The sequence below is a fragment of the Symphalangus syndactylus genome, chromosome 12 (genome assembly GCF_028878055.3).
Source record: "Symphalangus syndactylus isolate Jambi chromosome 12, NHGRI_mSymSyn1-v2.1_pri, whole genome shotgun sequence".
Classification (NCBI taxonomy): Eukaryota; Metazoa; Chordata; class Mammalia; order Primates; family Hylobatidae; genus Symphalangus; species Symphalangus syndactylus.
In genome coordinates this window covers 143,679,436-143,694,122 of record NC_072441.2, presented here as the reverse complement: position 1 = coordinate 143,694,122, position 14,687 = coordinate 143,679,436, and the positions used below count along the sequence as shown (strand labels likewise).

Sequence of the window (14,687 nt, the reverse complement as noted above, 5' to 3'; positions counted from 1 at the left end):
TCTCTGCCCTGGTAGTGCTAAAGCAGCCATAGACCAGGTGTAAATGAATGAGCATAGCTGTGTTTCAATAAATCTTTAGGGACACTGAAATGTGAATTTCATGCAATTTTCATGTGTCATGAAATATTATTTTTTTCCATTTCTTTTCTTCAACTGTTCAAAAATGTAAAACCCATTCTTTGATGGAGGGCCATACAAAGGCAGGTGGAGGGCCGGATTTGGTCTGTGACCGCTGCTTTAGATGCATGGACGTCGTTGTGGTTCATTAGATGTGGTAGTTTCATGCTTTCTTGCCTTTGCTTGACCTGGAATGCATCTTCCCATGGTCCGTCTGGCATCTTTCTGAGACCCACATTTAAGTCACTGCCTCTTTTTTGGCTTACCTTAAATCCTTCTGGCAAAACTAATTGCCCTTTTATCTCTAGCCCAGGAACTCTTAATCAGGCCTCAATTACAGCACTTATCATGCTGTACAGAAGTTATAGATTTATGTCTGTGCCTCTCTTTAACCTGTTCTCCTTAAGAGCAGAGATTGGCCTAGGTGCATTCATCTTTTTTGCTGTCACATAGTAATGTCACCCCAAAATGCTTGTTAAACTGAACACGGTTGCCTACCTCCTGATAACCAGTCTGAAGCAGAGCCCAACTAGAACTCAGGCCTTCTGATACCCTGTGGTATTAGGTAAAATTGTGTCTGGCCACAAACATCCTAAATTCTGATTGGACTGAGACAAGAATATAATGTACTATGTTGTAGGTTATCTTTTATTTTAAGTTTACTTCTTTTTATTTATCTGGGAAAAAATATCTCTCAATACCATTAGAAGTTGGTAATCATTAGCTCTGAGGTGCCCTAAATCACTTAAGACTCTAGTGCCACAAAGCTGACTGTGGGTGAAACTGATCCAATGCCAGTGATTCTTCCCCTGCCCTTCCAGGTCCATTCTTTAAACCTCTCTGCCCTGTTCTGTGCCACAAGAAGCTGACCTCTGTGGACTGCTAGAGAGCAAGGGAGCCTGGTGGTAATGCCAGCCAGGATCCCAGGGCATAGAGCAGGACAGAGCAGGTCCTCTGTTTCCTTGCTCTTGGCTTCCTGTTGGATTGGCAGATGGGAAGCACAGTGGATGGGAGGGAGAGAGGAGAGAGGTCAAGCTACTGATCCTCTGATCCCCTCCTCATGCACTGGCTACTGTGGATCCCTGTGGTCCCCTCCTCCTGCACTGTGGGTAGGGAATAGCTTTCCAGGTCTGCCAAGGGGCAAACCTCTCTTCTGTGGCTCCAGCTCTTGCCACCTTCTTCCCTGGTCCCTTTGCACACCTAGTGGTGGTGTAGGCCACCTGCTGCTTAGTCCTCAGGGGCCTCACCATCTCTTGCGGGCTCCTTTGACTCCACCCTCACCTCTGTACATTGTGCCTTCACTAAACCCTCTACCGTTAAAGCTGTGCAGTATTCCTTCTGTCTCCCACTGGACCCCTGACTAAAATCTATTTCTGCCACTGTTTTAGGATGTATTTGCAATAATAAAGCTTAGCCTGGTCTTTACTGGCTCCAAAGTTTTTATTCCTTTAGAGTAGCAGTTGTCAACTGGAGGTGATTGTGCACATAGGGACATTTGGCAATGTCTGGAGACTTTTTTGTTGTCATGACTGTGTGTGTGGGGGCGCTGCTATTGGCTGCTGGTCCCTGTGGCTCCCTCCTACTGCACTGTGTCTAGCATCTAATGGGCAGAAGCCAAGCATGCTGCTAAACATCCTGCTATGCACAGGACACTTCCTCACAACAAAGAATTATCCAGCTCACAATGTCAATAGTGCTGAGCCTGAGAAACCTTGCTTTAGAGAGTCACCAATGGAGTTACTAAACGATCACTGTATATTCTTGCACTATGCAGTCTCAGTCAGGAAAACACTAGAAAAAGCAGGTTTCAAGGAAGAATCATTTATTAACAGAATCACAATAATTGAGCATGCCAGACCCAAATTAACACTGCTGGGCTTCAAATCCTGGCTCCTACGTACTATTAATGAGACCTGAGCCAGCTAGTTACCCTCTCTATGACTCTCTCTCCTCAACTGTAAAACAGGTCGAGTAATAGTATCTCCTTCACACAGTTGCTGTTATGATTGAACAAAGTAATAAATGGCAAGCGCTTAAAATCTAGCAAGTCCTCTTTATACACTGGCACACACTAACATGCAAAACTTCATTCTGGGCTATGCTAAGGATGATAGAGAGAACAGAGAACAGGGCCTGCTTTCAAGAAGTTTAAAACTAAAACAGTGCTTTTTAGATTGTGAGTTGTTCCCTGCTGCAGATTTGTAAAATTAATTTAGAGGCTGCAACTAGCATTTAAAAATAAAAATGACATTTTCAGAGTAAATTGTACATAGTAAATACCACTTGGTCATATTTTCCTTTTAGCTCTACAGATATATGCTTATACTGGGTTGTGATTTTTTTTTTTTTTTTTACAGTGGGGTGAGATGAACAAAACAAAGTTTGAAAGCTACAGTTAATAGGAAAGGGAAGACACCCAAAGCACCATCAGAGGAGGCCCTGTAATTCTGCAAATACAGAATGAATTAGAGCTTTACGGCTCACAGGCTGTGTGATCTTGGGCTAGTTACACAACCTCTCTGAGCCCCAGCTTCCTCAGCTGGAGAAAAAATAAACAGAAATAAAAACAAATGTATCACTGTACTGTGGGGAGTACTGAGTGGGGCAATGCACATACAGTGCCTAGCACAGGGCCTGGTGTGCACAGATGTGGAATCGATGTGTGATCTGGAGACTGCCTGGCTTGGGTTCTTGTTGCCCATTGCTGGCATCACACCTTAACCTTAAAAACTGACAGATGGGCCCTGAGTAACTTGAAATATTAGAAACACCCAGTACTTACTTAATCAGATAAAATTATAGCATTCATCTCTGCTTTTGTCTTTTGAGAAACACAGCAGAAAGATACAGACAGCTGTTCCACTCACAGAAAGACCCAACCTCAGCAGTGGAAAAAACATCTCCAAGAAAGCTCTCCGGGTAAGCCTTTGTTAAGCTACTGAACCAAGTTGGTTTCTCATTTACTTTCTAGATAGTTCAAATGGGTACACCACCCAAGGCTAAGTAAATTAGGCCGTTCCTGAAAGGTTCAGATTTTGAACGTAATGCTTCTTCCTTCAGAGCTGCTTTTATGCCAGTTTCCAGCCAGAAAGCCTGGCCCTAGGAGCCTTGTGGAGGGGGCACTACTCTGCCCTATGCTACCTCGAGGGTGAGCCAGCAGGCATTTGGCCTTGGAGCCCAGGGTTTCACACAGGTCCTTATACTTAATAGGTACGCAGTATAAGCTTGCTGTCTATTCTATTAAAACCGATAACAATTTGAGAGCAGTAATAGCTAAAGGCTTAATGAGCATGTTATGAGGCCAACCCTTGGTGTTCATCTCTATAAATTTTGAGTAGTTTGAATAAACTCAATGTCGAAAAGGAATGTGCTCATCCGCTCCCATCTATCAGCTGGATTTTTGGATCTCTTCCAGTTACAGACAGCTCCTTGCTTCTGGGTTAACCCACTCCTTTTTATAGGTGGTTCTTGGGTTAGGAAATTCTTCATTATTGCAGCAGAAATCTGCTTAGCTGCGATCTCCACCTGCCATTCCTGCTCTGATCTGTTGCCACTAGACGGTTCTTCACAGATTTGAGCATCAAAGCTATCATGCTCCCTAAAGTGATTTTGGAATATATTCATGTTTTAGATACAATGAAAAAGAGTAGAAATGTAGGCTGCAGAGGTCGGCAAAGGCTGGTGGTTAAGAGGGTGGGCTCTGGACTCAAAAGGCAGGAGTTCGGATGGCCTCGGGAAATTGGCTTAACCTCTCTGAGCCTTAGCTTCCTTGTCCATAAAGTGAGGTGATGACCGTGTTTCCTTTGAAGGGTAATGATGAAGATTAAAGGAGATGGTACTTGTCAAGTGCCTAACACTGTGCCTGGCTCTTAGCAGGCACCTGCTATTAACTATTATGATTAGCCTGGCATGTGAGGGGCAGCTCCAGCTACATAATTTGGGAAACATCCCTCCCTGGGGTAAAAGACAAGGGCAGATGCAGAGATGCAAATCTGTAGACCTCTGGTCTGCGAATAGAAACACACAAAGAAGGCAAGGATGCCTGAAGCCACACCGGACCCAGTAGGGGGAGGCGATGAGCCCTCCAGGTGTCATCTCTGCTGCCTGCTGAGGAAGCCAGACAGTCCTGGGACCTGCCTACCTTGGTACTGGGCGCTGAATCCCCGCTGCCGGTGGTTGCCATCCGACGTGAAGTGCAGTCGCAGCCAGTTCTTGCTGCTGATAACGGGGGCTGGGAGGCTGGCTCCGGTGAACCTGTGGGAACAGGAAGCAGATGGGCTCAGGGACCAGAGCTGAACGGTATAGGTGTATGAGCATTCAGGAGTTCCCCCACTTCCCTTGAGTGCCGGGGCCTCAGCCCAGCTCTGGAACAGGAAGGGAAGGCGGTGTTGCCCCAGGCCCCTCCAGTACCCTAGGCCTAAGCAGCTTGAGATGGCTCCTCCAGGGCCTCATCCCACTGCTGGGTTTCCCTCAGCTGCTGGGAGGAGGCAACTGATCCTTCAGACCACAGCACCTCCTGCTTAAATTCCTTAAGCATTCCTTCCTTTTTCCTTTTTCTAGTTCTTTGCCTTTTCTGCTTGGAATATATTCACCTGTAATCCTTTCTCCTGTCCATCCATGTCCCCCAAGATGACTTTGGGAAGCCCCTTAAGTATCACATGTGCAGTAAAGCGTTCCCTACTCTCCTTGGCTTTGAAGCACAGATTTGGGTTCTTATCCAGGTTTCACCAGTGTGACCTTGGACCTGTTACTTAACCTTTCTGAGAACAGGAGTAATACCAGCCCTAAGAGTTTGTGGGAATAAGTAAGAAATCTTATGCACAAGGAATCGAGGTCAGTATCTGGCACATATTAGCTTAATAAATATAATTTTCCTTTGTCTTCCTCTGTGATGCCACAACATTTTATTCAAATTATAATTCAGTTATAGAAGTGTGTGGTTTCCTTAAGATAACTCCTCAAAGGTGGCAATGTGGCCTAGTAGTGAAGAAACTTGAGCTCTAGAGGCATCAGCTGTGTGATCTCAGGAAAACTACAGAAACCCTCTGAGACTCAGTGACCTTATCTATAACATGGGGGATCATAATGACCCCCTCTCTCAAAAGATTGCAAGGATTAAATGAGATAATACACAAAAAAAGATCTAAGCACAGTCCCTGGCCATAACAAGCTTGTCAGTAATGGCAGCTGCTGTTCCGTTCTTCATCTTTATTTCCAGCTTCTAACACAATCCTGGACACAAAGTAGGCATGTCAGGGTTCCAGCAGAAAACAGGTGTCACAGTCATATGAGAGTCCCAGGAGTTTGATGAATGACTCTTTTGCATAGGTCCTTACACCCTTTCTCTATACTCTTTCACATAGGTCCTTATCCCCTATGTGAAACAGTCATTCATCAAACTCTTGGAACTATAAAGGTGAGGGCCAACTATGGAGGGACCACCAGGGAGGGGCAGTATCCCGGGGGTGGCAACTGGGGGACTTGTTACCACTCCCAGTCCTGGAGCAGAGAGAAAACAGTTATCTCCAAACAGGGAGCTGCATATAAGAAGACACCATATAGGACCCAGATCTGCTTTCACAATCTGGGGCTATAGCCGATTTATGAAAAGCCCATCAAGAGGAGGCAAAGAATGAATACCCAGAACTCACTCTCTTCCTTCCCCTCCTCCAATCCCGCACTGATTCTCCTGTTGATCTAGCCCAACTGGAAGCCAGAGAGCAAGAGAGCATACTGATGCAGCCCCTTAGGTAAGTATTCTCAGGCACGGGGCAAGGAGAAGGCAAGGGAGAGGAACTGGAGGTGCAAATGGAAGACATCCAGCATAGTGGGTCTTCATAAATATGCATTAAACAAAAGAACTAACCAAGGAGCTTCACGCACTGCAAAACTGAATTCTTACTATAATGAAAATGCTGACACACACCAAACTTCAGGAATATAACCCATACTGCTATGGTAAAAACTATCTTAAAAACCAATTACTGTATTTCACCAGATCCCATTTAAAATAGTTTATTACGGACTGAGTCATTTAAGTTTTCTAAGGAGCCACAAACGTATTGTGGGTTTCTTTTTTTTTTCTCCAGGCCAAATTCAATTCTATCTCAATGACAATGATTGGAGGCTATTTATATAAGGGAAGTAGAAGTAGGGAGAATTTACCTGAATAATTCAGGACCAAAAGCTCTTTACTGCAAAATGGAATGAGGGGAGGGTGCTGAGGTCACAATCTTGAGAGATGAATGATCAAGATTGTAGCAGGAATTCAGTGAGACTTCCCCGGCCTGTGAGACCAGGAGAAGCCCTAAGGAGCATCTCCCACCTCCCATTTCTCCCACACCTTTACCCACTCCTGAAATCCTGTTAATTGTTAATTTCCAAGGCTTAAACTCTCAGGGCCCTGTGTTGCCCATGCAGCTTTACTCTGTTCTGCTCCTGCCTCCCTGGACATAAATGTTGGGCAGTTGAGAGTTTTCTTGGCATCTATCAAAGAATTGGGGGCTTACATGGCAGAATCATCACATCAGACTCTGCCACTGAGATGGTGTCATGCCTTGCTCGAAACTCTCCAATGAAAGGAACCAACTACCAATACCTGCAACATGGATGACTCTTAAAAGCATTATGTTGGGCCATCAAAGAGGATATACTGAGAGTATACACTGAGTGACTCATTCATATGAAACTCTGCAAAAGAGTTTAGTGAGAGAAAGCAGATTAGTGGTTGTCAGAGCTGGGAGTGAGAGATAAAGGTTGGGGATTGCCTGCCTGGGAAAGAGTGCAAGGAACATTTGGGGGTGATGGAAATGTCTTACATCTCGAATGAGATGTTGATTCGATGAGATGTACACATTGGTCAAAGCTCCAAGGGACTGTACGTTTAAAATAGGTAATTTACAGCCAGTCACAGTGGCTCATGCCTGTATTCCCAGGGTTTTGAGAGGCCAAGCGGGAGGATTGCTTGAGGCTAGCAGTTGGAGACCAGCCTGGGCAAGACAGTGAGACCCCATTTTATTTACCCATTTACTTATATTTTGGATAGCATCTCCAAAATATAAGTAAATAGGTAAATTAAATGGTAATTTTATTTTATGTAAACTATATTATAATAGAGTTAGTGAAAAACAAATCAAAACAAAACAAATCTTCAATGGCTCTAATCCTCAGGGTAAAAGACCTTACTGTAGCCCACAAGACCTTGAAAAAGCCACTGTGCCTTGACTTTTCCTGCCTTCTCCTCTTCATCCTTTATGCTCCAGCCACAGATGTCTCCTTGCTGTTCAAAACTGGCCAGGCCTGCTCCTGCCTCAGAGTCTTCGCAGTTGACATCCCCTCTGCCGGCTGTACTGGCACTTCTCCCAGAACTCCACCTGGCTCAGCCCCTCACTTCCTCCAAGGCTTTGAACAAATGTCACCTTCTCAGTGAAGCCTTCCTGGTCTGACTCCTGCCTGCCTGTCACCCTGAATGTGCGCGTGTGCGTGCACACACACAAACACACACACACAGTTCTCCAGTCAAACAGAAGAGTTCATGTATTCAGGAATACACATTGTTCTTTTGTGCTTCTCTGCCTTTGCCCTTGATGCTCTTTATGCCTTTTCTCACTGCACCACCTGGCTGCACAGAGAGGTAAAGAAACTTATTCAGGGTCACACAGCTATCAAGTGGCAGAGGTGGGATTTAAATCCAGCCATCCCATCCAGAGCCTATGCGCTCAGCCACCGCATTACACTGACATGTACATGCAAGCATGAAGGAAGGCAGTGGAATCGTTTAGGCTGAATTCCATTCTGTTCCTCTTCTCCCCCTCCTGACTTCCCCCAGGATCCTCTTTAATTTTGCTCCCTCTTAGAATCATAATTAAAGGAGAGAAACACAAAGAGAGATTCTCCCCTTCAAACCTTTCTGTCCACATTAACTTCACTACGGGGGGCTTGGGGAATTCCAAGTTCACCCAGAAAATTGCTATTGCAGTACAACATAAAATGTATTTAAGCAATTACACTCAATTTTTTTTTCTTTTTGGTAAATTGACTTCTGTTAAATGGGGCTTCATTAATGGAATCTGGCTTGGGGAGAATTAAAAAAAATCACTCCCTTTAATGCATGTAGTTGATTATAGAAAAGTGGCTTTCAGCTCCTCTGCAGAAAGCTCTGCGCCCTTCCCTTCATGAAGGAGAGCTCAGAGCAGATTTTGCGGGAAGCATTTCTTCTTAAGAAGCTTCTCATGCAGTCGGGATGTTGGGGAGCTGAGAGATATCCCCACCAAGATGACAACAGTGACTGTGCAAGGAATTGCTGCCTAATTGTAGGTTGAGGGGGAGGAGTGTTAGGAGATCTGAGTTTAAATCTTAGCATCCCTGAAAACTGACATCTTCAGGAGAACATTCATTCGTGCAATCACCAAGCACATATTGTGTACAAGGCACTGTGCCTGCAAGTGAGGGCCACTCCCACTGTGGTTCCCTAGATATAGGGAGTCCCTGAAAAGCCTGGAGTGTATATGATTCAGCTGCAATGCCTTCTTTTCCGTTCAGCCTCCATTCCTTCTCCATCAATAGCATCTGGCTTCTGTCCTCCCAGAGCATCTCCTGTGGGCATTATCTGTTAAGTAAGCTATGTGCATGGCCCTGGTCTGATTCAGAGTTGAAGCACTTCTGCATCCCAGTACTAAGCATAAACCATCCCTCCCCATCCCCAAGGCTGGCCTAGGAGAATGTGAAATGTAGGAGGGTCCTCACCACCTTATCCCCACTCCCAAGCCCTCTTCCCTTCCCACCTGTCACCTGCTTCCCCCCCTGATGAATGGAGAGGACACCAGGATACAATCGGAGAAACCCTTTTGAAAATGGCTTGGTCAGTGGTGGGCAAATAGTCCCAAGGCCCTTGTTTGAGGCTGATCCCTCCTCTGCCAAACCCAAGCCACCTCTCATTCCTGAAGCAAACCGTTAATGACTCCGCCTTGACACCCATTCTCATCAAAATGCTTTCCAAAATCAGTTTTCCTTTAGCTAAACTCCTAGGACTTGCTATGTCAAGATAAATTCTTTCCCCAAGACAATCCCATGATGTATATTTTCCAGGAACTGAGTGAATGCCTGGGACAAATGGAAGTTTCTTTTGAATATGAGCTGCTGGGCCTTATCTTTGAAAAGAGGCCCCTCGGCCTCCCAAGGCTTTCTTTTCCAGCAGTGCCTGCCCACCCCGGTTGTGTGGACAGCTCTGAAAGATCTGAGCCAGCCTTTAAAGATTCAATTCCCGGCTACCTAGTATGTGTTGGGGGTTGGTTACTATGCTCTGAACAAACCAAAGCTTTCCCCCAGTCGTTTCTGCTCCTTAGTGCAACTGCTCCCCCTAATCTACACCATTCTCCTGGTCACCCAACCCAGGCAGCATCCTCAACTCCCCCCTCTCCTTGACCCCTATCGCCAATTGTGGCCAAGTCTTCTCCATTTCATGTCCTCATTGTTTCTCACCCGGACTACAGAGATGGGCTTCTAATTTGCCCTTTGCCTCTGATCCATCTTCCATACTTTGTGGGGAGATTTGATCCAATCCCTGCATTGCTGGAAAGACAGCAGCAATGGTTGAACCCACTGGCTCCAGAATAAAGTCCAAGCTTTTTAATGTCTTTCCTCTTCAATGACACACACTTTGAGGTCCAGCTACACAGAATGGCTTGTACATCCTGGAATGCGACTAGTACTTTTGTGTCTCCAGGCCTTTGCACATGCTATTCCCTCTACCTGGAATGCCCTTTTCCTGTTGCCCCACATGGCTACTTGGGAAAATATCACTGATCCTATAAACCTAACTAAATATTTCCTTTCCTCTATCTCTCCCTCTCCCTGCCCCCAGTGGACATGGCCCTGCCATGATCCTGGGCATACCAAATTGTACTCATCTTTTGAGTTGACCATCTCTTCAACTAGCAGGCAAGCTCCATGGGAGCTGGAATAAAATCTTCTTTTTGTCTCAGTATCTCTGGTGCACAGCACAGTGCCTGGCACACAGAACAAATACATTTCATAGAACAGGGGTTGGCAAACTATAGCTTGCTGCCTGTCTTTCTAAATATAGTTTTACCAGATTACAACCATGCCCATTCATTCATTTACATATCGTCTGTGGCTGCTTCCACATTGCAATGACAGAGTTAAGGAGTTGTGCAAGATGATGGCTTGCAAAGCCCAAAATATTTATTTTCTGGCTTCTTACAGAAAAAAAAATTTGCTAATTCCTACCATAGAAGCCTCACAGATGATGTAGTTGGTTGGTAAATAAAAATGTAATTTCTAAGTAGGGAATCATAAAAAAGGACACACATTTCATTATAATATAAAACAAACATACATTTATTTGCCAATCAGTTTAATGCAGGACCAAGGCCTTTCCTTTGATCATGGGTTTGTTCTCCACATCGTCTATCTTATATAAACTACAACCATAACGCATCATTCACCATTTCAAATGTGGCTACAGATCGTCCGTCCAGCCAACAAATATTTCTTGAGCACCTACTGTGTGCCAGAAATTGACACCCACTCTCATCAAGGTGCTAAGGATGCTTTGTCCCATCCCCCTCCCCTCATGTAATTTACCCAGTGGGGTACAGTTGTCTCATTCACTGACACCTAATATTTAGTAAGCAATTCTTTTAAGAGACTCTACTTCATGGAATCATTCCAAAGCATTCAATTTAGTTTCCATAGATGCAACTATATTTCCTTTCACACTCATATTTCATCAGTTTATGTGATGTTTAATTTAAATCACATAATTACAATAACAAGTATGACTGGCACTGAGAGACTTGGCAACAAACCCAACTGAATCTCGGAAAGTGCAAGACTCAGCTGATGGGAGCAGAAGTGCACAGGCATTGAGGGTGGGGGTGGAAGATGGCCTGTTGGCAGCAGGTGCTGGGGGTGCCATGGGCACCAGTCAGGAAGATCTACTGAGGCCATGGGAGTGCTGGGTAGTCCAGCTGGCTTCTTTGGTGGAGGGGGGTTGGGTTAAGAATACTTTTATTAGACATGCTTTGTGAATGAATGAATAAATGAGCAAACAGCAGTGGCTTACTTTCAGTGGTGGGGTATTGAATTACATCCCCTCCGCTATCAGGAGAGTGGGAACCAGCTAATCTTAAAATCTGAGATTTGAGAAGGACTTCAAAGGTCTTCTAGGTCTAATGCCCAGCTACATATGAATCTTAACCACAGCATTCTTGAAAAACAGTCAATTATGATCTATTTTGAATGTTCCCGACAATTAATTTACCTTCTTGCCAAATTCTCTCTCCCAATCTTGATCCATCCCCACTCTTTTCTTAGCTACTTCCTACTCATCCTGCAGGAGTATCAGCCCCTGGCTCAGGAAACCTGTCCTTTGTGGCTGAGTCTCGTTTACTTCTCCTTTGTCCCCTCTGGGCACCCTGCACTTTCTCCACCACAGTGCTTCTCTCACCATGCATTGCTGAACTATGAGCTCCCTGAAGACAGGAGCTGTTTCTTTCTTGTTCACAGTCCTTTCCTTGGTACCTTGGAGAGTGCTTGACACAAAGAAAGGGCTCAGTAAATATCACTCCGTGGAAGAAGGGATGATTGGCCGAATGAATGAATGAATGAGATCCTGCTGGTGAAAGCAGAGGTTACATGTGGGGAAAAGCAGAGAAAGAGGCAGTGAGCAGGTGAGCCAGGGCCTCCAGTGCCATGCGGGCTTCACCCGGGTTTCCCATGGCACTGCCCACTCCTGTCAAGACATGCTTCCCCACTCCTAGTTCCTCAGCTCTGGCTGTGCCCCACTACCTGCTTCACTTAGCAGCTGCTGGTACCTTCCTGGGGATTCTTCTCATGCTGACCTATCCCCAAAGCAACAACAGTGGGGTCTGCTAATCAATGTGGGCAAATGTTCCCCTTTCCCCAGAAGCAACTCAACAAACTCAACAAATTATCAGAACTCTTTCCTCCTCAGCTAATTGTTAGCTCCAGGGAACCCACAAAAACCACATCAGGTAAATGTTTTTCCTCCAGATGCACGACTCTCTGGAGGACATGTGTCTGAGGCTGGGAGTGCTGAGGGACAGGGAGCCTGGCTGTGTTTGTTGTCGGGACGAGGGCTTCCTCACCAACATGCTGGCTCTTGTGTATTGGGTGGTGGCATATTGCGAAGGTCTAGGGGGTGGCTTGGTGTGTCAGTTTCCTTCCATTGCTAGCTCAGCTGCTCAGCTGGCAGAGCTGATGGGTAAGGTGTTTCTTGCCTCTATAGAGAGGATCTTCCCATCGTGCTGAAGTGACAGAACAGGGTTGGGTCTGAAGATCAGAACTGGTGCTGATGCCAAGCTCTGGTTGAGGAGGCTTGTAGGTGGATCCCCAGCAGCTTTTCTGAGTTGCCCACTCCATCCTTTACTGTCTCCAGGTCTAAGTCAGGCAGTTCTACTCCCTTATGAGGACTGGAAGCCTTGAAGACCAGTCTCCTTCCCTCAACCCACAGCTCCTGACAGGGGTAGCCATGTACATCATATGACCCATAGGCTACAGCTGATTGGATCCTGGTGGTCATGTATCTCAAGCTGGGACAATCAGCTGATGGAACTTCTATCAGGAGGGTAGGTCCCTATGGCCCCCATTTGAGGTTTGGATGGAGAGAAGGGCTGAGTACTCACTTTAATGAGGAGAAGCCCCCACAGGCTTGGCTTTCCCAGGGGAGATTTGGGAGATGGTGACCTAGCATCATTTCTTCCACTTCTGTTGCTGCCTCCCCAACTTGCCCTTATTACTTTTATATGATGTCCTGAACCTTGTACATTTACCCTCCAGGAGCCAGTCTGACTGGACAGAATCTAAGAGCAGTCTCCACTCTGACCAGCTGCTGAGGCTTTAGCTGGCTGTCCCCTTTCCCCAGGCCAAGTCTCTATTATACGTTAGATCTGAGATCTGGGAAGGCAGTGCTGAGGACTGGCAGCCTCCATGCTCTAGGATGTTAAAGCCTATCCCCGTCAGGCTTGGCCCAGAAACAGGGTGCAGGCCTCAAGAGCGTGGTGACTACAGCATATTCACACTCAACTCTACTCAACCCTCTTCTTCTTCCTGGCTGGAGTCTCTGCCTAAGTGAAGATGACATCTATCTGGCTCATCACCTGTCTTGTTCCCCACAGAGGCAATAGGTTTAAAAAGGTTAAGGTTTAAGGGCCAGGCCCTCGGAACCAGACAGTGCTATATTTGAATCTGCGTTCTACTGTTTCCTAGTTGTGTGAACATGGGCATGTGACATAACTTCTCTGAGCCTCAGTTTCCTCATCTGTGCAATGAGATTCCTCTGAGCAACAGTGCTCATGTGTATAATGTGTCCAAGTCTGTGCCTGGCATACAGTAGGTGCCTCACAAATGTGAGCTATTTTCCCCCTGCCTTGCTGGGGTTTGAGAAGAGGGGGTGGGATCTTACCAACGCCTTGAACCCTACCCTTCAGAGTAGACCGCAGAGCAGCCTGGCTTAGTTTTCTCCAGGGAAATGAGGCACCCGCATCTACTCTGGTGACAGAGCAGTGCAGGGGTAGGACAGGGCACTCTGTGGTACCCAGACCAGGCAGTACACCTGGCCATCACCTTCCCTCTTTCTCTGGGGAACCCCAGCCTGGCCTCCACTGGCTCCTGCTTTCCCAGCCTTGCCCACTTTCCACCTGTCACTGGCAGACATGACTTGGAGAAGGAACCTGCTTCCTGCCATAGAGGGTGGCACCGCTTGCCTTGCAGAAGCCTCTGCTGCTTGTAATTAGTACTATTTCTCACCCAGAGGAACTCTTGTAAATGGCTTCTTGAGGAGCTGCCCACATCAGTGTGTGCCTGCCACTTAACTGCCACTCTGAGTTTCAGCATCATGGATGTCCCTTCCCCTGTTAGGAGGCAGCTAGTGGGCCCTGCCAGAGATCAGCAGCTCTGATGTCCAGAAGAAAGAGTGAGCTGCCCAACAGCTGGAGGATGGGTGGGTTAAACATCTCACACACACTAAGGCTACTGAGCAAGTGGTCCTAGAGTCCCATGGAGCTGAGTTCTAATCCTGTCTTCATTGTCTGCTGGCCATGTGACCTTGGAGAGGTGGCTTCACTTCTCTGAGCCCTTCTTTCCTCAGTTTATATCTCATAGTGCGATTGTGAGTGACGCTCACAAAGTTCCCTCTAAGGCCTCAAGACACGACATCTACAATTCTTGGCCCTGCCATATCTCTGTACAGCAAGGTAGACTCATAGGCAAAGAGAATATTATTTACTGAGTAGAAACTAATTTGGGGTAGAGACTTAGCACGCGGGCCCTAGAAGGAGACTGCCTGGGTTCAAATATCATCAGCTCTAAACTGACTGCCTCACTTTGGGCAAGTAACTGACCTGCTTTAGGCCTCAGTTTCCCCAACTATATAGTAAGGATAATAACAGCACCCACTTCATTGAGTTGTAAAACGGTTTAAGTGAGGTGACGCATATAAAAGGTGCCTGGCACATAGCATGTGCCCCAAAAGCATCAAAAGTGGGGGAGAGGAGAATTCCTCTCTTCTTGTATTGCTTGCTGCTGTC

The 14,687-nt window shown here is 46.2% G+C and overlaps 1 protein-coding gene across 6 annotated transcripts in view; it reads right to left on the bottom strand.

Moving 5' to 3' along the window:
- CSMD2 (CUB and Sushi multiple domains 2) overlaps positions 1 to 14,687 on the bottom strand; it is a 645,703-nt gene that overhangs the window by 319,403 nt on the left and 311,613 nt on the right. For all 6 annotated transcript variants that reach the window (XM_055254886.2, XM_055254887.2, XM_055254889.2 and 3 more), the window contains exon 6: positions 4,259 to 4,371. In XM_055254886.2, coding sequence (XP_055110861.1) covers positions 4,259 to 4,371 — 113 coding nt within the window. The remainder of the gene's footprint in view (positions 1 to 4,258; positions 4,372 to 14,687) is intronic.